Genomic DNA, 27,549 nt, shown 5'->3' with positions numbered 1-27,549 from the left:
AGATGTCACAAGGAAAAGTTTACGCACGCACGAACGGACGACGGACGCTGCGCGATCACAAAAGCTCACCTTGTCACCTTGTGACAGGTGAGCTAATAAACTGTCAGAGACAAAACATCCTAGTATCAAACATAAAACCTACTTCAAGACTGGTTATATAATATTGTCACTATTGGAGTAGCACAGTAAGAAACTGGCTGAAAGAGTGAATGATCTCCCATATAGCTAGCAAGGTAGGTAAACATTGTGTGAGGATGAAATTCTGACCATAATAAAATAAAGATTATAATAATGAAGAGATGAAGTCATCATTTAGTACTGGGAGACAGATAGAAAATCAGTTCACATACTTTAATCAAACACTTACAGTGGCTGAAATGTGCATGTTTTATTCTTAAATAATCTATATTTATTAAATAAACAGATAATTTAGAACACAATCAACATTTTAAAGAACAATGCAATTTAAAGTGTATGAAAACAATAGTGGCATTGCCTCTAAAATAACTTGAAACTTTTAACATATCAACTTTTTACCTTTGCACCTGAGAACTAAGTAAATTATGAAAAGATGTCATTATAATAATACATACTGTAAGAGCTGTCTAATGGCAGCATGCTCAACTATCTGAGACCCTTCCATATAATACTAGCATTTGGCCTAGCTGTTTTTTTTTTTTTTTTTGAAACCTGCTTACATACAAAAATTCAACAAAAAATTCAAAGTTAAAGTTTAGGAAAGATCACAACTCATTAAAGTAGAAATAAACATTAACATTCATGAGATAACAAAAGCCTTTTTTTTTCAAAACAGAATCTAGATCTGTCAAGCATGAAGCCAGATAGAAGCCGAGGCCTCAACATGGACTCGACTAGCAACTTTTTTCTTTTTGTATGAAAATTTAACTGGTTTCATATTCTTTTTTCTACTTCCAATATTGCCAAAAAATGTAGAAAACAGTGACCAGACAGCATGTCTCACTGAACCATTAGCTTCAATAGACTTCAGTATCATCTGAAGCCTAGCTAGGCACCTGAAGATTATTTTCCATGAAGCATATAGCAACATGGAAGGTTGCTCTATATAAAGTCCTGCAGCAGGTTCACTACAACTTCATTACTCACAGGTTTTCAGTATCAATGCATCAGCTTTACATTACCTGTATTTCGGTTAAATATGATGATTTCTCCTGATCTAAACCTTCAATCCTCTTTTGTAGATTCTTTAAATTTCCCTCTATGTCGATTTTTTGTCTGTCAGAAACCTACGAAAAAATATAAATGTCCAAAATGAAACAACAAGGTCACTGTGAACTTGACTTTGACCTACGGAAAGTAAAAAGGAACACTGACAATCATAAGGGTTTTGACAGCTGGACCCCGAGTGTTCTTCATTTATTGACTCGAAACTGATGGACATGCAGACATTAAAAAACAAGAGCTGTCTCCATAGGATCACACATGCCCCTGATGGCACTTTGCATGAATAGTTATGGCCGATGTTGAGAGTTTAGGACCTTTGACCTACGGAGCTGGGTCTTGTGCGCGACACGTCGTCTTACTGTGTCACACATTCATGCATAGTTATTTTAAAATCCATGCATGAATGACAAAGATATGGACCGGACATGCCCATCAATGCACTATCATGAAAAATGACCTTAAACATCTAAGTGTGACCTTGATCTTTGAGCTACGGACCTGGGTCTTGCGTGTGACAGGTCGTCTTACTGTGGTACACATTCATGCCAAGTTATTTGAAAATCCATCCATCGATGACAAAGATATGGACCGGACACGCCCATCAATGTACTATCCTTTAACATCTAAGTGTGACCTTGACCTTTGAGCTACGAACCTGGGTCTTGCGCACGACACGTTGTCTTACTGTGGTACACATTCATGCCAAGTAATTTGAAAATCCATCCATGGATGACAAAGATATGGGCCGGACAGGCCCATCAATGCACTATCCTTTAACGTCTAAGTGTGACCTTGACCTTTGAGCTACGGACCTGGGTCTTGCGCGCGACACGTCGTCTTACTGTGGTACACATTCATGCCAAGTTATTTGAAAATCCATCCATCAATGACAAAGATATGGGCTGGACAGGCCCATCAATGCACCATCCTTTAACGTCTAAGTGTGACCTTGACCTTTGAGCTATGGACCTGGGTCTTGCGCGCGACACGTCGTCTTACTGTGGTACACATTCATGCCAAGTTATTTGAAAATCCATCCATCGATGACAAAGATATGGACCGGACACGAAAATTGCTGACAGACCGACAGACAGACAGATGGTTAAAAAACTATATGCCTCCCTTCGGGGGCATAAAAACAAATTTCTCCTCCACTTTGAAAGCAAGGTGCATAGTAATACAAATGCAAAAGGTTAATATGATTCAGTCAATTTCATTGTAAATATCTGATTTTGAAAATACTGTTAATGACAAATAAAATTTGTTCCACCCCCGAGTAATTTAGGAAGGAGTTGAACAACTGAATCAAATATTCTTGTATTTCTTTCCAGGACTGAAATTTCTAGCCCTTCAATCTATACACAGTATAACCTTAAAGCAGCTTGCTTATAGATCTAGGTCAACTATTTTGGAACTGAGAAAGGAAAAAGAAAATATTTCCATTTGTTCTCAACCTCAAATTACAAGTAAAAACTTGGTGATTCTGGGAGTTCAGCATTTTATATTTGTTAAATGTTCACCAAAGCTATACTAAGTCCTAAAATCTTGATGTAAAATAGCAAGAAAGTTGCTTGTACTATCAAATCATTAACATATATGTCAACAAGTAAAATTCTGATTCATTCTATATTAAAAAGTTGAAACAATTCACATTCCCATGAAATAGCTATTTTATACAAAGCCATAAAATTTCACTCCATAAAAAATACAAACTTTATTACATGTTTTTCAGTGAACTATTGAGATATCAGAGTGAAATATGTGGGGTTTTTTTTTCACTGTGAAAAATATCAAATATACTTTCACTGGTTAGGTAAAACTAGAACTGTCACAGGAGTGACTCATACCCCCACCATACAGTCTTGTCACAGAATGGCAACCATAAGAAATCTTAAAAATACTTAGTCTTTGGAGTACTTCATCCTGGGCTTCCACATATAAGTAATACTAGTATAATACTAGTATAGTAATACTAGTAAATACAAAAAATCTCTAATATTAGAGATACACTAAAAGTGAATACAAAAAAAATGTCTTACCGACACATGTTACCACAGAAAAATGTATTTACTTTTTACATAGGACTTATAATAAAAAAGTTAGAAAAATACCTAAAATATTGAAAATCTAAAAATAGGATTTCTAAAAATAGACTAATTCCTGGAATTTAAGGGGAAACAAGAGCTGTCTCCATAGGATGACACATGCCCCCGATGGCACTTTGAATGAATATATAGTTATGGCCGATGTTAGAGTGTAGGACCTTTGACCTACGGAACTGGGTCTTGTGCGCGACACGTCGTCTTAATGTGTCACACATTCATGCGTAGATATTTTAAAATCCATGCATGAATGACAAAGATATGGACTGGACACGCCTATCAATGCACTATCATGAACAAGAGGACCATGATGGTCCTGAATCGCTCACCTCTTCCCACATGACCCAGTTTTGAGTATGACGTCGTTTTTTCTATTATTTGACATAGTGACCTAGTTTTTGAGCTCATGTGACCCAGTTTTGAACCTGACCTAGATATTATCAAGATAAAAATTCTGACCAATTTTCATGAAGATCCATTGAAAAATATGGTCTCTAGAGAGGTCACAAGGTTTTTCTATTATTTGACCTATTGACCTAGTTTTCAAAGGTACGTGACCCTGTTTTGAACTTTACCTAGATATCAAGGTGAACATTATCACTAATTTTCATGAAGATCTCATGAAAAATATGGCCTCTAGAGAGGTCACAAGGTTTTTCTATTTTTATACCTACTGGCCTAGTTTTTGACCGCACGTGACCCAGTTTCGAAACTGACCTAGATATCATCAAGGTGAACATTCAGATCAATTTTCATGAAGATCCATTGAAAAATATGGCCTCTAGAGAGGTCAAAAGATTTTTCTAATTTTAGACCTACTGACCTACTTTTGACCGCAGTTGACCCAGTTTCAAACCTGACCTAGATATCATCAAGATGAACATTCAGACCAACTTTCATACAGATCCCATGAAAGGTATGGCCTCTAGAGAGGTCACAAGGTTTTTTTATTATTTGACCTACTGACCTAGTTTTTTATGGCACGTGACCCAGTTTCAAACTTGACCTAGATATCATCAAGGTGAACATTCTGACCAATTTTCATGAAGATCCATTCAAGGGTATGGCCTCTAGAGAGGTCACAAGGTTTTTCTATTTCAAGACCTACTGACCTAGTTTTTGATCGCAGTTGACCCAGTTTCAAACTGACCTATATATCATCAAGATAAACATTCAGACCAACTTTCATACAGATCCCATGAAAAATATGGCCTCTAGAGAGGTCACAACGTTTTTTCATTATTTGACCTACTGACCTACTTTTTGATGGCACGTGACCCACTTTTGAACTTGACTTAGATATCATCAAGATGAACATTCTGACCAATTTTTATGGAGATCCATTCACAAGTATGGCCTCTAGAGAGGTCACAAGGTTTTTCTATTTTTAGACCTACTGACCTAGTTTTTGACCGCACATGACCCTGTTTCGAACTTGACCTAGATATCATCAAGATGAACATTCAGACCAACTTTCATATAGATCCCATGAAAAATATGGCCTTTAGAGAGGTCACAAGGTTTTTCTATTATTTGACCTACTGACCTAGTTTTTGATGGCATGTGACCCACTTTCGAACTTGACCTAGATGTCATCAAGATGAACATTCAGACCAACTTTCATACAGATCCCATGAAAATATGGGCTTTAGAGAGGTCACAAGGTTTTTCTATTATTTGACCTACTGACCTAGTTTTTGATGGCACGTGACCCACTTTCAAACTTGACCTAGATATCATCAAGGTGAACATTCTGACCAATTTTCATGAAGATCTCATGATATATATGGCCTCTAGAGAGGTCACAAGGTTTTTTCTATTTTTAGACCTACTGACCTAGTTTTTGACCGCACGTGACCCAGTTTCAAACTTGAACTAGATATCATCAAGATGAACATTCAGACCAACTTTCATACAGATCCCATGAAAAATATGGCCTTTAGAGAGGTCACAAGGTTTTTCTATTATTTGACCTACTGACCTAGTTTTTGACGGCATGTGACCCACTTTCGAACTTGACCTAGATATCATCAAGATGAACATTCAGACCAACTTTCATACAGATCCCATGAAAAATATGGCCTCTAGAGAGGTCACAAGGTTTTTCTATTATTTGACCTACTGACCTAGTTTTTGATGGCACGTGACCCACTTTCGAACTTGACCTAGATATCATCAAGGTGAACATTCTGACCAATTTTCATGAAGATCTCATGAAATATATGGCCTCTAGAGAGGTCACAAGGTTTTTCTATTTTTAGACCTACTGACCTAGTTTTTGACCGCACGTAACCCAGTTTCGAACTTGACCTAGATATCATCAAGGTGAACGTTCTGACTAATTTTCATGAAGATCTTGTGAAATATATGGCCTCTAGAGAGGTCACAAGGTTTTTCTATTTTTAGACCTACTGACCTAGTTTTTGTCGGCACGTGACCCAGTTTCAAACTTGACCTAGATATCATCAAGTTGAACATTCTGACCAACTTTCATAAAGATCCCATGAAAAATGTGACCTCTAGAGTGGTCACAAGCAAAAGTTTACGGACTGACGCACGCACGCACGCACGGACGGACGACGGACACCGCGCGATCACAAAAGCTCACCTTGTCACTTTGTGACAGGTGAGCTAAAAATGACCTTTAACGTCTAAGTGTGACCTTGACCTTTCAGCTACGGACCTGGGTCTTGCGCGCGACACGTCGTCTTACTGTGGTACACATTCATGCCAAGTTATTTGAAAATCCATCCATCGATGACAAAGATATGGACCGGACACGCTCATCAATGCACTATCCTTTAACGTCTTAGTGTGACCTTGACCTTTGAGCTACGGACCTGGGTCTTGCGCGCGACACGTCGTCTTACTGTGGTACACATTCATGCCAAAATATTTGAAAATCCATCCATCGATGACAAAGATATGGACCGGACACACCCATCAATGCACTATCCTTTAATGTCTAAGTGTGACCTTGATCTTTGAGCTACGGACCTGGGTCTTGCGCGCGACACGTCGTCTTACTGTGGTACACATTCATGCCAAGTTATTTGAAAATCCATCCATCGATGACAAAGATATGGACCGGACACGAAAATTGCGGACAGACTGACAGACCGACAGACAGACTGACAGACCGACAGACGGTTCAAAAACTATATGCCTCCCTTCGGGGGCATAAAAACTCAGTACAAAAGTTAAATCAAAGGCCTGAAGGGCGTGAGTAGGCTAATGATTGATGTACTGACAGTATAGTCTACCAGTTTCAGTTTGTTTTTAGTTTTTTTCTTAAAAGTTCATTACACAGCTCGATATTTACCCAAAATATTATATCCGGATACGATTACACTTTTCTCCAGTTTCAACAATATATTTTACAAATTGTGATGATACGAAGACATTTAGCAGCAATTGGCAGTATCTGACATTGAAGTTTACGGTTAAATTACCTCTTATTTAAATCTTTTCATAAAAAAGTTTCGTTTCGTGAAAGCATATCATATTTCATATCTGTAAGGAAAATGTGGCAGCCGTATTACTTTTCTCTATATTAAATATTTTAGCAAATACACGTGATTTAAAGTATGATTTTAAAAGTAATTTTAACAACTTCAAGCGATTTCGGTCGCACATTAAATCGGAATACATTTTCCATAACCGGAATACACCTGTATTTTGTAAGGTAAAGGATTTTTGAAGGTTTTTTTGAAATAATTCAATCATATATATATATCATAAATGAATAATATACGAAAGGAAAATAAAATGGTATTTTTGTAGGGTTTATTGCAGAAAATTTGCGTACTCGAGGATGAATCACAATCGCCATAATTTTGTTAGCTTTTGAATTAAATAAAAGCTTATCATATTTAACTGCACCTACCTTGTCTACACTATTTGTCACATGTCATTTGTGTGTGCTTACAAATATACTGATTAACTGATATAATCAATAGGTGTGATAATCCAATCAAACTACATCAGGACTAATCAGAGGCACGTGTTTGTTATGCCGCATAAATTCAAAGGACATTATTTGTGCTTTGGCAATAAACGTTTTTATATTCATATATAAATATGATATAATTCTTTTAAAAACTAATTTTTCATAATATATTTTCTTCTTAAATTATCAAATTAAACATGAAGAAATAATTCAATTAGTTCCAATAATAAACATACGGCCGGTCCTTTCCGGTCAGCGCGGTTTATTCACTGACATGTATTTTGTGTATGATTCACTTAAAAATAGAACATATTCATACTTTCTAAAATATGCATAATGGAAGGAATATAAAATGAAAACATACAACAATTTCTGAGGGGTCGAAATGTCTTTGGGGTCGAATTGTCCAAGAAAATTAAATTTTGGGGTTGAAATGTCTTGGGGTCGAAACGTCCAAGATTCCCCAAACATAGACGATCTACTATCGATTTCAAAAACTACAAGAAAATACAATTTAATGTTTCGCCGATTTGTTTATTTCTCGAAAAATAAGAATTAAAATCATTTTTAATATCAGTAGTAACTAAACAAACCAGTAAGAGCTTCTTCTTCCGATAATTTATCCGTTTACTGACTGCAAAATTCAACCCACGCAAAGTTTATAGAAATCATATGATGCGTGTTTACGTTCAATGTGGGAGAATTAAGGCTGATCGGCTATGTTACCTAACGCATCCAGACGATTCAGATTTTGTTTTTAAAAAAGCATTGTGTGCGTTTCTGTAATTTTATATACGTTTTTATACGCTTAGAAATTATTAGACATGCGTATTTGCATTATTTCTATATGTAATTTACGCTAATACGCATCTTATCTTGAGCCCTGTGGAACTATTTTTTGTCTTTCGCTGGATGTTACCCAAGCTTTGTAAGCCTGCGCAATTCTTAAAATGCACATTTATGCTTAATGAGTTACATTCGAGTATTGCACAATTACAAGTCATAAATATGACAGATTACATCGTATATTGGTCATAGCAAAGGGAATTTACACAACTTAACTTCATTCATGCAGTGAACTGTTTAAAGTTTGAGAAATCTAATGGAACTACATCCCTTCACGTGTTATTCGGTTATTTAGAGAATCGCTGAGCAGCAAGGACTCGTCAAAAGGCTTTCAGCCTTTAGCCGACTCAAAAAAGGTCACTTCCCTTTGGCTCTAAGCCAATCAGAATGAGATATAGTGAAAATACAAAATTAATCTTAAATTCTAGGTAAAAGGGGACACAATTCAAGAAAAATTGGTGTCAGAGTTATGCACCTTGTGTCACATGATGTGGGTGATGAGGCGGAATATCTATTTTAAGTCTGAATGAAATCCATTCAGTAGTAACTGAGATATAGTGAAAATACATCAAAATTAACCTTAAATTCTAGGTAAAAAGGGGCATAATTCATGAAAAATTGGTGTCAGAGTTATGATCCTTGTGTCACATGATGTGGGTGATGAGGTGGAACATCTATTTTAAGTTTGAATCAAATCCATTTTGTAATAACTGAGATATAGTGAAAATACATCAAAATCAACCTTAAATTTAAAGTAAAACGGGACATAATTCATAAAAAATTTATGTCAGAGTTAAGCACCTTATGTCACATGATCTGGGTGATGAGGTGGAACAACTATTTTAAGTTTGAATCAAATCCATTTAGTAATAACTGAGATATAGTGAAAATACAACAAAATTAACCTTAAATTCTAAGTAAAATGGGACATAATTCATAAAAACTTGGTGTCAGTTATGCACCTTGTGTCACATGATGTGGACACATGATGTGGGTGATGAGGTGGAACATCTATTTTAAGTCTGAATCAAATCCATTCAGTAGTAACTGAGATATAGTGAAAATACATCAAAATCAACCTTAAATTCTAAGTAAAAAGGGCATAATTCATAAAAAATTGGTGTCAGAGTTATGCACCTTGTGTCACATGATGTGGGTGATGAGGCGGAACATGTATTTTAAGTTTGAATCAAATCCATTTAGTAATAATTGAGATATAGTGAAAATACAACAAAATTTACCTTAAATTCTAAGTAAAAGGGGACATAATTCATGAAAACTTGGTGTCAGAGTTATGCACCTTGTGTCACATGATGTGGGTGATAAGGTGGAACATGTATTTTAAGTTTGAATCAAATCCATTTGGTAATAACTGAGATAATAGATTTCGGGACGGGACGGGACGCGACGTGACAAAACTGACTCCTATATACCCCCCTCAAACATGTTTGGTGGGGGTATAATTAGTCAAAACATAAAATAAAAGGTAAAATAGAATTCTGTTTGTTTTATATGCTCTCACTCATAAACACGTGATCTTACATTTTCACTTGTGGCTATGCCACTCTTGAAAATATTGCATCTGGTGTTCCCTCGTGAAAGATGTTTCAATCTTACACTAAAACAAACAAATATCATTATTACTTAGTACTTATTTTTGAATTTCACATTTGTTTTCAAAAAACAAGAGGACCATGATGGTCCTGAATCGCTCACCTCTTCCCACATGACCCAGTTTTGAGTATGACGTCGTTTTTTCTATTATTTGACATAGTGACCTAGTTTTTGAGCTCATGTGACCCAGTTTTGAACCTGACCTAGATATTATCAAGATAAAAATTCTGACCAATTTTCATGAAGATCCATTGAAAAATATGGTCTCTAGAGAGGTCACAAGGTTTTTCTATTATTTGACCTATTGACCTAGTTTTCGAAGGTACGTGACCCTGATCTGAACTTGACCTAGATATCATCAAGGTGAAAATTCTCACTAATTTTCATGAAGATCTCATGAAAAATATGGCCTCTAGAGAGGTCACAAGGTTTTTCTATTTTTATACCTACTGGCCTAGTTTTTGACCGCATGTGACCCAGTTTCGAAACTGACCTAGATATCATCAAGGTGAACATTCAGATCAATTTTCATGAAGATCCATTGAAAAAAATGGCCTCTAGAGAGGTCAAAAGATTTAAATAATTTTAGACCTACTGACCTAGTTTTTGACCGCAGTTGACCCAGTTTCAAACTTGACCTTGATATCATCAAGATGAACATTCAGACCAACTTTCATACAGATCCCATGAAAAGTATGGCCTCTAGAGAGGTCACAAGGTTTTTTTTATTATTTGACCTACTGACCTAGTTTTTTACGGAGCGTGACCCAGTTTCAAACTTGACCTAGATATCATCAAGGTGAACATTCTGACCAATTTTTATGGAGATCCATACACAAGTATGGCCTCTAGAGAGGTCACAAAGTTTTTCTATTTTTAGACCTACTGACCTAGTTTTTGAGGGTACGTGACCCACTTTCAAACTTGACCTAGATATCATCAAGATGAACATTCAGACCAACTTTCATACAGATCCCATGAAAAATATGGCCTCTAGAGAGGTCACAAAGTTTTTCTATTATTTGACCTACTGACCTAGATTTTGAAGGCACGTGACCCACTTTCGAACCTGACCTAGATATCATCAAGGTGAACGTTCTGACCAATTTTCATGAAGATCTTGTGAAATATATGGCCTCTAGAGAGGTCACAAGGTTTTTCTATTTTTAGACCTACTGACCTAGATTTTGACCGCACTTGACCCAGTTTCGAACTTGACCTAGATATCATCAAGATGAACACTGACCAACTTTCATACAGATCCCATGAAAAATATGGCCTCTAGAGAGGTCACAAGGTTTTTCTATTATTTGACCTACTGACCTAGTTTTTGATGGCACGTGACCCAGTTTCGAACTTGACCTAGATATCATTAAGGTGAACGTTCTGACCAATTTTCATGAAGATCTTGTTAAATATATGGCCTCTAGAGAGGTCACAAGGTTTTTCTATTTTTAGACCTACTGACCTAGTTTTTGACGGACTGTGACCCAGTTTCGAACTTGATCTAGATAACATCAAGGTGAACATTCTGACCAATTTTCATGAAGATCTTGTGAAATATATGGCCTCTAGAGAGGTCACAAGGTTTTTCTACTTTTAGACCTACTGACCTAGTTTTTGAAGGCACGTGACCCAGTTTCGAACTTGACCTAGATATCATCAAGATGAACATTCTGACCAACTTTCATAAAGATCCCATAAAAAATGTGACCTCTAGAGATGTCACAAGCAAAACTTTATGCACACACGGACGGACGGACGACGGATGCTGTGCGATCACAAAAGATCACCTTGTCACTATGTGACAGGTGAGCTAATAAGATGTTTATAATGAGGTAAACAGATTGAAAGCAAGTAGTAACCTTCAATTTTTCCTCCATCTGCCTAGATGACTGGTCACTCTCTGTAAGTGATTTCTCTAATTCTTGTAGTTTACTCTTCAAATATTTACATTCCTTTTGAGCTGTCTCAACTGCTTGCTCTTTCGTATGTAGATCTTTGTTTAATGCTGAAACTTTAGCTTCAGACTTTCTAAGTTCCTGGCCAATTTCTTCAACTCTCTTCTCCATCACATTCTCATTGCTTGACTGAATGTAGTAATGAGCATTATATCTACATCATTATAAGATTAACTTGAAAAAGTACAAGTATATTTTACTGAAGCTGAAATATCAATAGCAAATACACTGTGATCTGTGAAAAGATCCTCCGGAAGCATAGAACACAACCAAGCAGAATAATAGACTAAGTCTGACCGAGTCTGTTCATGATAGGTATTAAAGAAATGTGCAACACCTCTCACATATCCTTTTTCAAATTTCATTTAGATTTTGTAAGATTTGTTAATCTGCTGATTAAATTTACAAATACTGACAACTTTGTGTGATTAATTATTATGTCAAATAATATTCATGAACTGACACAGAAAACCAACATAAATTAGACTTGAAACTGACTATGTAAGTAATACCATCAATCTGCACCATTTGCTGTTATTTTGCAGTTGTATTAAGTTAATAAATATTTCCTTTGTCCATGAATTTCTATTTAAAGCCATTGTCTAATTATCTGGTTTAATACCTGCTGTGACTCGTATTTTTGTAATTCTGATTCTCTCTTTGCTAACTTCTGTTCAAGTGTCTTCTTTGTATTTTCACTTGCATTCAGTTTCAACGCATTACTTGACAGTTCTTTCTCCAATATCGAAACTTTCTGCTTCAGATTATTTGCCTCAGCTGGTGAGAGTGACTCTGTCCTGAAATATAGACACAAGTTTTACTTTTCGAGTATTAATATTTACATTCACTATAAGTTAGGTATAGAAGGGAAAAAAAAACATTAATTTTTGCAAAAACAAAATTGGGGCAATTATATAAAGGGTTACCTTTCATCAAGATTGCATGTGCAATGTCATTCACAAAAAAAATATGAAAACTGCATCATTCCAAATTATCTTTCAAAAGTGAATGCCAACATTTCAAACAGAACATTAAACTAGAGCTGCTTTTGAGAAAAGTGCATGTCTCCCACAACTGCCTTAGCAGACTTTCAGTGCTTTGATTATCAAAAACAAGTTTTAAGGGCCATAATTCCAAAGTGTCTGGGTCGATTTGTAATAGTTATAGTATGTGTGAGAGTGTGTTACCAGGATATATCAGAGCTAGGGGTACATCGAGGGTATTTTTCTCTGCACATATCGTCGAGGCCGGTAGGCCGAGACAGATATGTGAAGAGAAAAATAACGAGATGTACCCCTAGCTCTGATATATCCTGGTAACACACGAGCACTACATATTATAACTGTTTTATCGCATAGTTTATCATTAAAATTTATATATTATTTTCATTTAAATTTGTTTATTATTATTTTTACTATTTTGATTCCCTTTCTGCGCCTCGCTGACTGAAACACTAAAACTTCTGTTTTAGAAAATGTATTCCCCAGATAAAAGTACCCAACAAATTTCTGCACTGGTTTTAAATCTTTGCATTTCATTGGCCAGACATATTGTAAAACTTGTTGTTTTGTTTGTAAAAAAAATCAAAGAAAAAGAAACATTTGAGAAATCTCAGAATTTCATATATTTCATGTATTTCTGAATTTGGCAATAACTATCAAGTTTTTGAAATATTCTAGTTTATTTATTCTTTTACTTTATAAATGTAGGTGTTTGTGACAATTCTTTCTCTGTGAACTGTAAGTTGGAGCTAAAATCATCTTTTCTTTGAAAGGAAAAAATTATACTCCCTTGATAGGACCTCAATAGAGAAAAAGTGTTCCGATATATATCGGAACAGTTTTACTGTGCTGATATATATCGGAACACTTTTTTCTTATGAAACTCCATAGAGATTTCCGTGTTGATATATATCGCAACAGTTTTGTAAGATATCAGCACAGTTTTGTAGTAATAATGTGTGTTACTATGTATAACATGCTGCAAAGATCAAAGGAAAATTGCCGCACTATGCGATAAGGCTAGTTATCGAACTTGGCCGAGGACTTATTGGCAAACACATCTTGTTCAAGATCAGATGAGAAATGTTCGACTTAAGAGTGCGGACAAAATTTGTGACAGACACACACACACATTCAGGAGTAAATCAATATGTCTCCCACACCACTGTGTATTGGGAGACATAATTACTACTAAAACTTATTTTTCTGAGAGTAAGATCAAACTTGGATAGACACAACTATTAACATTTTTTCCTGAATTTAAGGCTATTTAGATAAAACTCAGGAACTATACTTTTATTGGTAGCGGATTACTATTTAACACAGGTGTGTGTTTTTGGCTATACTATTTACATGTTGAAAAAATTGATATCTTGACATTTATTTTGATTTTCTAATAGTCATTGAAAGCAAATCTATTATTTTGCTAGTAAGCTACTTAAGAATGTACATATAAGGATTGATACTTTCTGCATTAAGACAGGTATATACCATACTGGGACTTCCTGCGAATCATCCAAGAATCATTAGCATAATTCATGAATTTGCACAGAGTCCCAATGTGGTTAACACCCATCTAAATCCGCAAAATGTAGCATTTAACTCTTAACATAACACTAACATTCCTACATAATGCCACTTTAATAAGTTTATTTAAAATGGTATCCCGAAATTAAAGTGGAGTTACGTGCATTTTTCAAGTAAAAATCCAGCTGAAATAGATGTGTGTGTAAAAAGGGTGGAGGAAGTTATAGCTTTTAACCCAATATACCAAACTCTTCCTGTTACCAGTACGAAATAGTAAGTTCCTAAATATGACTTTTCTTATTTTGAGTCACTGGGGCAGTCTTTTTAAGGAAAGCCAAACTGCACACAGGAGTTGCTTCCCTTCAACTTCAGAGATCACTGCGTAGAGAAGTGAAGAAAATAATTATTATTTTATTAGTCTGATTTCTTTATTCCTAAAGCATCTATTTCAAATACTTATGAGGCTTTATCTTTAAATGCACAGCAACCAAAAATTGCTTTTATAAAACATTCACCAAAAACACACTAAGTGCAGTAAGATACGCATAATGGCACTTTAATCAATGTATGCTTTATGTTCATTTTTAGCATTTTTTATTTCAGTAAAACGCATCAACAATGAAAATCTTATTCAGACACTACAATCATCATACCATCATAGTTCTGCATTGCTTCTGGTAATTAAAAAACTTCACATTGATGAGGGAATAAAGATCAAACTTTCACACTGATGAGGTTTCACGTAAATGAGCAGGAAAGATCAAACCTTTAGACTGTAAAGGTGAAGATCAGACCTTCACACTGATGAGGGGAGTAGATCATACCTTCAAAATGATGAGGAGAGAAGACCAATCCTTCACAATGATGAATGAAGAGGATCAAACATTCACAATGATGAGGGGAGATGATCAAACAATCACTTGCCTAACATGTTCAAAACAGATCACTATGACAAATAGATCTGGATATTTCCTGGCATTATTCATACAGACTATGACATCCAATCTGTGCCAGTATTGTGTTTTGTCACTGAATTGCATGCTATTTCAGCCAAGGTTTTTGCTCTAGGGAAAGACAGGAGTATCTAGTCCTGGCATGTGATCAGGCAAATGTGTACTTTCCCTGTTAGGTAGGCAAGAACCCACCTTTACATTGTTGAGAGCAAGATTAAACCATCACACTGATGAAGTGAAAAGACCAAACCTTCATAATGATGCAAAGAAAAGATCAAACATTTTGAACCAATTATTTATTGAATATCAACCAAGGATCGAAAGTATTTTTAAGGAAGACATATAGAGATGGTACCTAAAAATTCAAATTGCATCTGAATTTACTTTCTGTTGAAAACTTAATACCATTGTACCTCAATTTATAATGGTTTAACTTTCATACCTCATTTTTCATGCTGAAAGGCAATATTTAATCCGAAAAATTTAGTCCTACTTAGACAAGTGAAGCCAGTGACAGATAACTCTTCTAGAACTTTTTAGTTATCTAAACAAAGTATGCATAGATTTGGATGTGTTTTCCCAAAATATAGTTTACTTCAAGATCTATGAACAATCATTCAAACAAAAATGTTGTTTATCTTTCATTTTCAAACAAACTAATTCAAAGACATTTTACAGGTATGTTATGATCATAGGAAAGAAAACATTGTCCGTGAGAAAAAATGTAAATAGACTATATGAATTTTACATCGAATCCCTCAACATTTTACAAAATTCGTTTGCCAAGAATAATCAAGACCTCAAAATGTTTGAGTTAAAACAAGAGCGATATTAAAATGTACATTCTATCTGATGGTCACACCAAAACCATACCAAAAACTGTGCCAAAAGAAGTTATTTCACTTTTTATGACACACACCATGTGTTTACAAATGTACCTAATTTGCATATTGACCGAGGCATGCGGAATCGCATTTACCTTGGCGAATCTGCCGTTGCAGAAACTTCTATTATTATAATGCAGACGTTCTTTAGTATGAATAAAACGGTTGTGTTAGTTAAAAAGATACAACAATCACCTTTCTTTAGCCAATCCACCAAAACAACGAAGCCGCTATTGCTGTCAAAAGTTCCTGTATTTACTGCACGATGCTATGTTAAAATGTTACTAGTGTGAGATAAGCGATATGCACTTCAGTTTTGCATTTGATTTGTTGTTGTTGTCGCTGAATATGTAACCTTAGGTACCATCTCTAAGACATTGCATATACTTACTGTGTTTTAGACAATAACTCTTTCAATCCGTTGTTTTCCTCGATCAGCCTCTGAACCCTGGTCTGGTCACCAACTTGTGCCTCAAGTTTCTGGATCATGGTCCTCATCTGGTTGGTTTCTCCCATATGTTGGTCATGTGTGTGTTGGATACGAGAGTGTAGAGCTTGTACTTCTCGACCCTTGGTAGGAGAACAAAATATGTAAAGATTTTAGTTGTTCACCTTCTGTTTAAAATATTACAAAACTACTAATTTATTTTGTTGGGTTTAACGTCGCACTGACACAATTGTAGGTCATATGGCGACTTTCCAGCTTTGATGGAGGAGGAAGACCCCAGGTGCCCTTCCGTGCATTGTTTCATCACAAGCCGGCGCCTAGGTACAGCCACCGACCTTCTGTATGCCAGCTGGATGGCTTCTTCACATGAAGAATTCAACGCCCCGAGTGAGGATCGAACCCACATCGATGAGGGGCAAGTGATTTGAAGTCAGCGACCTTAACCACTCGGCCACGGAGGCCCCTACAAAACTATTAAGGTAATTCTGCATGTCTGATAAACCCAACATGATGCCGTAACGTCATTTATCCGGAAAACATAGAAGAAAGCCAGGATTCGGCATAAGGAAATGAAAATCAGTTTATGAATCAATGACAACCTGTGAGTAAATTTATAATAATGGCACTGTTACTATCTTTCTAAAGTTGAAATATGATACTAAAACATCTGACACTTTAAATAATTCAAAATAATATATTGGAATTAGCTCGAAATGTGCAGTTCACTTTAATCATGGTCTAACATCCCAAAAACAAGAGGGCCATGATGGCCCTGTATCGCTCACCTGAGTTTAGTTGCTTATTTTCACCAATTTTATCAGTATTGAAATCTTTATAATTCATGAAATATTGATGCAAGAGTTATGGCCCTTGTGCAATTTGATGTTTGTGATGATGAGGAATACTTATTTATAAGTTTGAAACAAATCTATCAATTAATGAGGTCACAAGGTTTTTCTATTATTTGACTTACTGACCTAGTTTTTGATCGCAGGTGACCATGTTTCGAACTTGACCTAGATATCATCAAGATGAACATTCTGACAAATTTTCATGAAGATCCATTGAAAAATATGGCCTCTAGAGAGGTCACAAGGTTTTTCTATTTTTAGACCTACTGACCTAGTTTTTGGCCGAATGTGACCCAGTTTCGAAATTAACCTAGATATCATCAAGGTGAACACTCTAGACCTACTGACCTAGTTATTCGCCGCACGTGACCCAGATTCGAACTTGACCTAGATATCATCAAGGTGAACATTCTGACCAACTTTCATGAACATCCATTGAAAATTATGGCCTCTAGAGTGGTCACAAGGTTTTTCTATTTTTAGACCTACTGACCTAGTTATTTGCCGCACGTGACCCAGATTGGAACTTGACCTAGATATCATCAAGGTGAACATTCTGACCAACTTTCATGACGATCCATTGAAAATTATGGCCTCTAGACTGGTCACAAGGTTTTTCTATTTTTAGACCTACTGACCTAGTTATTGGCTGCACGTGACCCAGATTCAAACTTGACCTAGATATCATCAAGGTGAACATTCTGACCAAATTTCATGAAGATTCATTGAAAATTATGGCCTCTAGAGTGATCACAAGGTTTTTCTATTTTTAGACCTACTGACCTAGTTATTGGCCGCATGTGACCCAGTTTCAAAATTGACCTAGATATCATCAAGGTAAACATTCTGACTAACTTTCATGAAGATCAATTGAAAATTATGGCCTCTAAAGTGGTCACAAGGTTTTTCTATTTTTAGACCTACTGACCTAGTTATTGACCGCACGTGACCCAGATTCGAATTTGACCTAGATATCATCAATGTGAACAATCTGACCAACTTTCATGAAAATCCATTGAAAATTATTGCCTCTAGAGTGGTCACAAGGTTTTTCTATTTTTAGACCTACTGACCTAGTTATTGGCCGCACCTGACCCTGATTTGAACTTGACCTAGATATCATCAAGGTGAACATTCTGACCAACTTTCATGAAGATCCATTGAAAATTATGGCCTCTAGACTGGTCACAAGGTTTTTCTATTTTTAGACCTACTGACCTAGTTAATGGCCCCACGTGTCCCAGTTTCGAACTTGCCCTAGAAATCATCAAGGTGAACATTCTGACCAACTTTCATGAAGATCCATTGATCTGGTTATTGGCTGCACCTGACCCTGATTTGAACTTGACCTAGATATCATCAAGGTGAACATTCTGACCAACTTTCATGAAGATCCATTGAAAATTATGGCCTCTAGAGTGGTCACAAGGTTTTTCTATTTTTAGACCTACTGACCTAGTTTTTGGCTGCACGTGACCCAGTTTCAAACTTGACCTAGAATTTACCAAGATGAACATTCTGACCCATTTTCATAAAGATCCCATGAAAACTGTGACCTCTAGAGATGTCACAAGGAAAAGTTTACAGACGCACGGACGGACGCTGCGCGATCACAAAAGCTCACCTTGTCACTTCGTGACAGGTGAACTAATAAGCACAGGGACCTATACATTTCATTTCACCACATTATAGGCCATATGTTTACTTACGAATGTCTGAAGTTTCATTAAAATCTACACTGTAGAAAAATTTCTATTTGTGAAAATGTTATGAAAGTTGACATTTTCCTATTGACTCCCATTATTAACAAGAGCTGTCTGTAAGACAGCGCACTCGACTTTTCTCAGTGCTTGACCCTGCATTAGAGCTTTGCCAGTAAAAAAAAAATCTAAGTTAAAATGGGACACAACTCTGTCAAAATTTAAATCAGAGTTATGGGAATTGTGTCTCCTGGTGTAGACTTTGATAGTAAATATTTATTTTGAGTTTCAAGTCAAAAGCTTTAACAGTAACAGAGATATTCTGTCAAAATTCAAATCAGAGTTATGGATATTGTTTCTCCTGGTGTAGACTTTGATGGTAAATAAGTATTTTAAGTTTCAAGACAAAAGCTTTGATAGTAACAGAGATATTTGACTTTATCAAAAACTTTAACCAAAAATTCTAAGTTAAAAAGGGGCATAATTCTGTCAAAATTCAAATCAGAGTTATGGGGATTGTTTCTCCTGGAGTAGACTTTGATAGTAAATACCTATTTAAAGTTTCAAGTCAATAGCTTTGATATTAACAGAGATATTTGACTTTATCAAAAACTTTAACCAACGCAGACGCTGGGGCGAGTGCAATAGCTCTACTTTTTCTTTGAAAAGTCGAGCTAAAAATCGTGTGAGGTCCAAATTTTTCAAATCAGTCCACACAACCCTTTTCTTTTTATTCGTTGAATTTTTTAAGTATATTCTGAAGTTTTGAAAAATCAGAGTTTAATCAAATTCTACATTGTAGAAAAACTTTTGATCAGAACATGCAGAACTACCTTAACTAAAGTATTTCTTGAAAAGGTAAGAAAATCCTTTATCTATTATCCTACTATGCAACAACTTTAAATCACTTAGACTTTAAAAATGAAAATACTGTACTGATTTTTTAAAGACATGACTAAAATATAATTCATGATTGGTCTATTGTACTAGGTCATATAGTTAAGTACCTGATATTCCATTTTGTCTTTAAAATTTTTTTCCATTGATTGGTATTTCATTTTCTCCTGGTTCAATTCTTGTCGGATCTCCTTTAGTTTTGTATTGCCGGCCATCACCATTTGTTGTTCTAAACAAATATAATCATTCTCAGTGATCATTATTAATATCAATCAAACTTAAAAACACAATACATCTGTACCACTTTCAAGCCTTTGAACTGGGAGAACCAGAAGCTTGATTCCACTACAATATTTATGAATTTAACTCTAGTTTTACCTTTCCCTTCTTACATAAATTTTCTTTTATGGCATTTTCAGACCTTTTAAGATTTGTTTTTTTGTTGGATTTAATGTCACACTGACACAATTACAGGTCATATTGCGACTTTCCAGCGTTGATGGTAGAGAAAGACCCCAGGATCAAACCAACATCTGTGACATGCAAGTAATTTAAAATCAGCAACCTTTAACCACGGAGCCCCATAAATCTTCTAAGAAGCTTTTCACTTTTACTTGTATGGTATTACCTTCTTGTAAAGCTCTCTCCTTTTCTTCCAACTGTTTCCTCAGTAATGCTACTGGGTCACCTTTTTGTGATTTCTGGAAAAAAAAGTCTCTGCTTTAAAAGTTGTTAAGATTAGCTCTCATTTTAAAGCCGTTTGAAAATTGTTTCACTAACTTGAATGATTTAAGAACACGTAGCAGCCAAAATTAACATCTGAACAAGGCTGCTTTTCCATGTAAATAGAGCTGTTGTAGGACTATTCAACAGCCTTGTCAACTCAATGAATTATGGAAGTTAAACAAGAGGGCCATGAAGGCCCTGTATCGCTCACCTGACCTACTGACCTAAAGATCATCAAGATTAACATTCTGACCAAGTTTCATCAAGATATGTTCATAAATGTGGCCTCTACAGTGTTAACTAGCTTTTCTTTTGATTTGACCCCGTGACCTAGTTTTTGACCCAACATGACCCAGATTCGAACCTGACCTAAAGATCATCAAGTTTAACATTCTGACTAAGTTTCATGAAGATAAAGTCAAAAATGTGGCCTCTAGAGTGTTAACAAGCTTTTCCTTTGATTTGCCCCCATGACCTAATTCTTGACCAAACATGACCCAGATTCGAACTTGACCTAAAGATCATCAAGTTTAATATTCTGACTCAGTTTCATGAAGATATAGTCATAAATGTGGCCTCTAGAGTGTTAACAAGCTTTTCCTTTGATTTAACCTAGTGCCCTAGTTTTTGACCCCAGCTGACCCAGATTTAAACTTGACCTAAAGAGCATCAAGATAAACATTCTGACCAAGTTTCATTAAGATATGGTCATAAATGTGGCCTCTACAGTGTTAACAAGCTTTTCCTTTGATTTGACCAGGTGACCTAGTTTTTAATCCTACATGACCCAGATTCAAACTGGACCTTAAGATCATCAATATTAACATTCTGACCAAGTTTCATGAAGATATAGTCATAAATGCGGCCTCTACAGTGTTAACAAGCTTTTCCTTTGATTTGACCTGGTGACCTAGTTTTTGACCCCAGATGACCCAATATCAAACTCGTCCAAGACTTTTTTAAGGATAACATTCTGACTAAGTTTCATTAAGATTGGGCCAAAATTGTGACCTCTAGATTGTTAACAAGCTTTTCCTTTGATTTGACCTGTTGACCTTGTTTTTGACCCCAGGTGACCCAATATCGAACTCATCCAAGAATTTATTAAGGGTAACATTCTGACTAAGTTTCATTAAGATTGGGCCAAAAATGTGACCTCTACAGTGTTAACAAGCTTTTCCTTTGATTTGACCTGGTGACCTAGTTTTTGACCCCAGATGACCCAATATCGAACTCGTCCAAGACTTTATGGAGGGTAACATTCTGACCAAGTTTCATTAAGATTGGGTCAAAATTGTGACCTCTAGAGTGTTAACAAGCTTTTCCTTTGATTTGACTTGGTGACCTAGTTTTTGACCCCAGATGATCCAATATCGAACTCGTCCAAGATTTTATGGAGAGTAACATTCTGACCAAGTTTCATTAAGATTTGGCCAAAAATGTGACCTCTAGAGTGTTAACAGTCAAATTGTTGACGACGGACGGACGGACGGACGGACGGACGGACGCCGGACACAGGGTGATCACTAAAGCTCACCTTTGAGCACTTCGTGCTCAGGTGAGCTAAAAAGGGGCACAAGTTTGTAAAACTGCAAAACAGTGTTATAGAACCTGTACATTGAATGCCAGCTCATCACAGTGGACAAGTGTGAAGAGTTTCAATCCATTCCCATTAGTGGGTAATGAGCTACCATCTTACATACAAAACTAAACAAAAAATTGCTAAGTTGAAAATAGGGCATACTTTTGTAAAAATGCAAACCGTGAATGAAATGCCTATCAGACCACCACAGTAAACAAGTGTGTGAAGTTTCAATCTATTCCCTTCAGTGGGTACTGAGATACCACCTTACAAACAAAAACTTAACAGCTTAACTGCTTAGTCATTTACGTATTGTAAAAATAGAAAGTAGAGTTATGGAAACTGTGCAATGTAAGTCAGATCATCACAGTGAACAAGTTTGTGAAGTTTTAATCCATTCCCATTAGTGGGTACTGACAGATCAGCTTACATAAAAAACAAGAGCTGTCACTGATGGTGACACATGCCCCTGCAGCGCCTTGACCTTTGACCTGGTGACTCTAAAGTCAATAGAGGTCGTGTACTCAATAAAAACTATCAGCATGTGAAGTTTGAAGGTCCCGGGTGCAGTGGTTCGCAAGTAAAGTGCCTTCATGCAAAAAGTTAACATTAGCCCCTGTGATGCTGACTTTGACCTGGTGACCCCAAAGTCAGTAGGGGTCGTGTACTCAATAAGTACTATCAGCATGTGAAGTTTGGAGGTCCTGGGTGCAGTGGTTCACAAGTAAAGTGCCTTCATGCAAAAAGTTAACGTTGTGACGAACGAACGTAGACCTGGTGACCCCAAAGTCAGTAGGGGTCGTGTACTCAATAAGTACTATCAGCATGTGAAGTTTGAAGGTCCTGGGTGCAGTGGTTCGCGAGTAAAGTGTTTATTTATTGATTTGGGTTTTACGGTGCACCAACACAGTATAGGTTATATGGCGCCATGCAGGACTACAAATTTTGGTTCCACATCTCATTTACATCGAAATAACAAAAGAGTTAACATTGGCCCCTGTGACTTTGACCTGGTGACCCCAAAGTCAGTAGGGGTCGTGTACTCAATAAGTACTATCAGCATGTGAAGTTTGAAGGTCATGGGTGCAGTGGTTCGTGAGTAAAGAGCCTTCATGCAAAAAGTCCTGGGTACACTGCCTTCATGCAAAACGTTACCATTGGCCCCTGTGACCTTGACCTTTGACCTGGTGACCCCAAAGTCAGTAGGGGCGTGTACTCAATAAGTACTATCAGCATGTGAAGTTTGAAGGTCCTGTGTGCAGTGGTTCGCGAGTAAAGAGCCTTCATGCAAAAAGTTAACAGTGGCCCCTGTAACCTTGACCTTTTACCTGGTGACCCCAAAGTCTGTAGGGGTCATGTACTCAATAAGTACTAACAGCATGTGAAGTTTGAAGGTCCTGGGTGCAGTGGTTCGCGAGTAAAGTGCATTCATGCAAAAAGTTAACATTGGCCCCTGTGACCTTGACCTTTGACCTGGTGACCCCAAAGTCAGTAGGGGTCGTGTACTCAAAAGTACTATCAGCATGTGAAGTTTGGTCCTGGGTGCAGTGGTTCGCGAGTAAAGTGCCTTCATGCAAAAAGTTAACACTGGCCCCTGTGACTTTGACCTGGTGACCCCAAAGTCAGTAGGGGTCATGTACCCAATAAGTACTAACAGCATGTGAATTTGAAGGTCCTAGTTGCAGTGGTTCGTGAGTAAAGTGCCTTCATGCAAAAAGTTAACGTTGTAAGTTAACGTTGTGACGAACTAACGGACCGACAGTTGAAAACTAATATGCCTCCCTTCGGGGGCATAACAAACAAAAAAGTACTAAGTCTTAAAGTAGCATAATTTTATGAAAAAGCAAAATAGAGTTAAGGAACCTGTGCAGTGTAAGTCAGTTTATCACAGTGAGTAAGTATGTGAAGTTTCAATCCATGCCCTTAAGTGGTACTGAGATATCAACTTACATACAAAAACTCAACAAAGTTTGGATTCCCATGCATACTCAGATGCATGGATGTGTCCAATAGCTCTACCTATTCTTCAAATAGTCAAGCTAATGATACAGAGAACACATACATATTGTACCAGCGCAATAGTTTGTGTTGTTAAATTCTTTTAAGACATTCTTTAATTCACACTTATTCCTTTAAACAAGAGCTGTCACAGGAGACGGCGCGCTCGACTATTTCAATGCTGGATAGTGAAATTGGGCACATCTGAGAAAGCTGGAGCTGTCACTGGAGAGTTTAATGACTCAAATGTGGATGAAGATATTGTACAATACCTTAAGTCTCAAAACATTAGATCAGTATAAAAGGAACATAATTCATGGAAAACTTCTGCAAAAGTAATGCACCATGTGTCATATCATGCGGCTAATAATTTCGGACCAACTATTTTAAATTTGAATCAAATCATTTAGTAATACTACAGATACAGCAAAAGTGCACCACAACTTGAACCGGAAATTCTTAGTAAAAAGAGGGCATAACTTAGAACGTACTGGTGCCAGCATTTGTGTTGTATCATGTGAGCGATGACGTGGAACAACCATTTTAAGTTTGATTTAATCAATTTAGTAACAACAGAGATATAAAAAGCATCAAAACTGAAATTCTATGTAAAAAGGGGATATAACTCATAAAATATTTGTGCCAGAGTGACTGAGGATAATGATCTGGAAAAACTAATTTAAGTTTTAATCAAATTCATTAAGTAAAGACAAAGATATAGTGGAAGTGCACCACAATTAACCTGAAATTCCAAGTGAAAAGGGGACAGAATTCATGAAATGTTTGTGCAAGAGTTACCACCCTTGTATCATATGATGTGGGTGATGATGTAGTACAACTATTCTAAGTTTGAATCAAATCCATTTGGTAATAACAGAGATAAAGCGAAATTGCATCAAAATTTTAACCTGAAATTTTAAGCAAAAAGGGGGATAATTAAAAAATATTGTAAGAGTTATTGTCCTTGTGTCAAATGATGTGGATGATGACGTGGTACAACTGTTTAAAGTCTGAATTAAGTCTGTTTGGTAATAACATAGATAGAGTGAAAGTGCATAAAATCTTTAACCTGAAATTTTAAGTAAAAAGGGGGATAACTCATAAAATACAGGTGTCACAGTCATGGCCCTTGTGTCGAATGATGTAGGTGATGATGATGAACAATTATTTTAAGTCTGAATCAAATCCTTTCTGAAATAACAGAGACAGAGTGAAAATGCATCAAAATTAACATAAAATTCTAAGTAAAAGGGGGCATAATTCATGAAAAATTAGGCCAGAGTAATGGACCTTGTGTCATATGATGTGGGTGATGATGTGGAACAACTATTTTAAGTTTGAATCAAATCCATGTAGTAATAACTGAGATAAAGTGAAAGTGCACCAAAACTTTAACCTGAAATTCTAAGTAAAAAGCGGGGATAATTCATAAAATTTTGGTGCCAGAGTTATGAATAATGACCCTTGTGCCATATGATGTGGGTGATGATAAGGAACAACTATTTTAAGTCTGAAGCAAGTCCATCAAGTAATAACAAAGATAAAGAGAAAGTGCATCAAAACTTTAACCAAAGTGTGGAAGCGGAAGGACGCCGGGTTGAGTACGATAGCTCTCCATACTACGTATAGTCAAGCTAAAAAGGCAGAATGTGTCATTTAACATAAAATATCATCTTTCTTATATTTTTTTTTGCCCATAAGAAGTCAGATTGTACATAATTTACTTACCTTATTCCAGTCAGTTGACAGTGCAGCTGGGACTCCTCCTTGTTTTGTCAGTAATATATCAATGAGTGTCTGGGCATCATTCTCACTTAATGATGCTGCCTTAACTGATGCAATCAATTTGCTATTGCCAGCTTCTATATTAAAACAACATGAAATATCAACAGCATGCAGAGTTAATGAATCAAAACATTTACCAAAACATTTCAGTATAAAATTTAAGAGTCAAAATTCATGGATATTTCTGCCAGACAAGGAAACTTGTGTGATGATATGCAGTATGAACCTTAAACTGATAATGATATATATATGACATCTATTTTAACTTTAATATACTGAATCCATTTAGATTAGAAGTAATAGGGCAGAGTGAAACTGCAAAAAAATGTAAGTTCTGAATTTATCATCAAAAAAAGCTTTTAGAAGGGTAGATCTATTTAATTTTCCATTGCAAATTTCAGTCATTTTTGACACCAGATTTTTTATGCAATTTCAAATTTATTTTGAATTGTCTGTTATGAAACACTCAGGGAACCTTGGTTAATGTAAAAGCCATAGAGCTCCTTTCCCATTCAAACTTACTTTTGCAATTTCTAAATTTTCAAACTTGAATTGTGATTTTGCCAGTTTCTTTACAGATAGCACTCCATAATATTATACTTTTAAAATATTACAGTCTATTAATAACAACTTACCTTTATAGTTCACTCTCCCATCACCCATAGGAGGTGCAGCTGCCTGTACTCTGTTCTCTGTAGCTGTCATGATTTCTTCAACAACAGGCTTTATTTCCTCATGTTTCTTTTTCTCCTTCAACTCTTTCTTTGATTTTTCTTTCTTGGAATCTTGAATATGCTTTAGTTCAACATCATCCTTGGGAGCAGGTCCCCTATGAATAATTTCCTCCATAAATTCTTCAGAGACCACAGGGGTCTTTTCATCTTTGTTGTGGAGAATTGGTTTGGCTGGTTTCTCTTTCTTTTTACTCATTTTCAAAGGCCTTTCTGCCTCCACAGGTTCAATAATTACTGGATCCAGTTCAATGTTGACCATCTTGGGCTCCTTGTCTAGCTCAGAAAAGGAAATCTTTGGTGATTTATCTCTTGATACTTGTGGTGACTGGTCACCTTTAACTTTCCCTTTAGGTTTAAACCTTTTTCTGGCATCTTTTTCTGCCTTTTTCTCCTGTTTAACTTTTAGCAGCTTTTCTTCTTGCTCTCTTTTCTGTTCTGCTATAACTTCTTCAAATGTTTTTTCTTTCATAGTGAAGGCTGATATCAAATAAATCAGCACTGCTGAGATAACAAATACAACAGCACCAATCAAAACCACTTGCAACTCCATGATTGTTTGTCTATGATTTTTGTCACAGATATATCTAGCCGACCAACCCAGAGCTAAAGTGCAATTTGTTTACTTCTTGGTGGATTGCACGTGCAAGTTTGTATCACGCCCCTCCCCAAACCTCACCGCTGAAAAATCCCAGCGTCTGCTGCAAAATGTAAAACAAGATGTCAAATAATATACATTTATTTCATCATTAAAAATGATTTAAATTTCCCTATTATTTGGCGGAATAATC

General features: G+C 36.2%; 1 protein-coding gene across 9 annotated transcripts in view; it reads right to left on the bottom strand.

The window, feature by feature from the left end:
- The window catches only part of LOC123564089 (ribosome-binding protein 1-like), a 59,374-nt gene that overhangs the window by 31,471 nt on the left and 354 nt on the right, over window positions 1-27,549 (bottom strand). For 8 of the 9 annotated variants that reach the window (XM_053518124.1, XM_053518108.1, XM_045357390.2 and 5 more), the window contains exons 2-10: window positions 26,663-27,459; window positions 25,971-26,104; window positions 20,565-20,637; window positions 20,047-20,165; window positions 16,432-16,610; window positions 12,298-12,472; window positions 11,580-11,804; window positions 1,161-1,265; window positions 538-552 (exon numbers count right to left, since the gene is read on the bottom strand). In XM_053518124.1, the coding sequence (XP_053374099.1) occupies window positions 538-552; window positions 1,161-1,265; window positions 11,580-11,804; window positions 12,298-12,472; window positions 16,432-16,610; window positions 20,047-20,165; window positions 20,565-20,637; window positions 25,971-26,104; window positions 26,663-27,311 (1,674 nt within the window). In that variant the 5' untranslated portion in view covers window positions 27,312-27,459. The remainder of the gene's footprint in view (window positions 1-537; window positions 553-1,160; window positions 1,266-11,579; window positions 11,805-12,297; window positions 12,473-16,431; window positions 16,611-20,046; window positions 20,166-20,564; window positions 20,638-25,970; window positions 26,105-26,662; window positions 27,460-27,549) is intronic. The other variant, XM_053518095.1, reaches the window with a different exon arrangement.

Source organism: Mercenaria mercenaria, chromosome 1 (genome assembly GCF_021730395.1).
Source record: "Mercenaria mercenaria strain notata chromosome 1, MADL_Memer_1, whole genome shotgun sequence".
Taxonomy (NCBI): Eukaryota; Metazoa; Mollusca; class Bivalvia; order Venerida; family Veneridae; genus Mercenaria; species Mercenaria mercenaria.
This window is presented reverse-complemented; position numbering and strand designations above follow the sequence as displayed.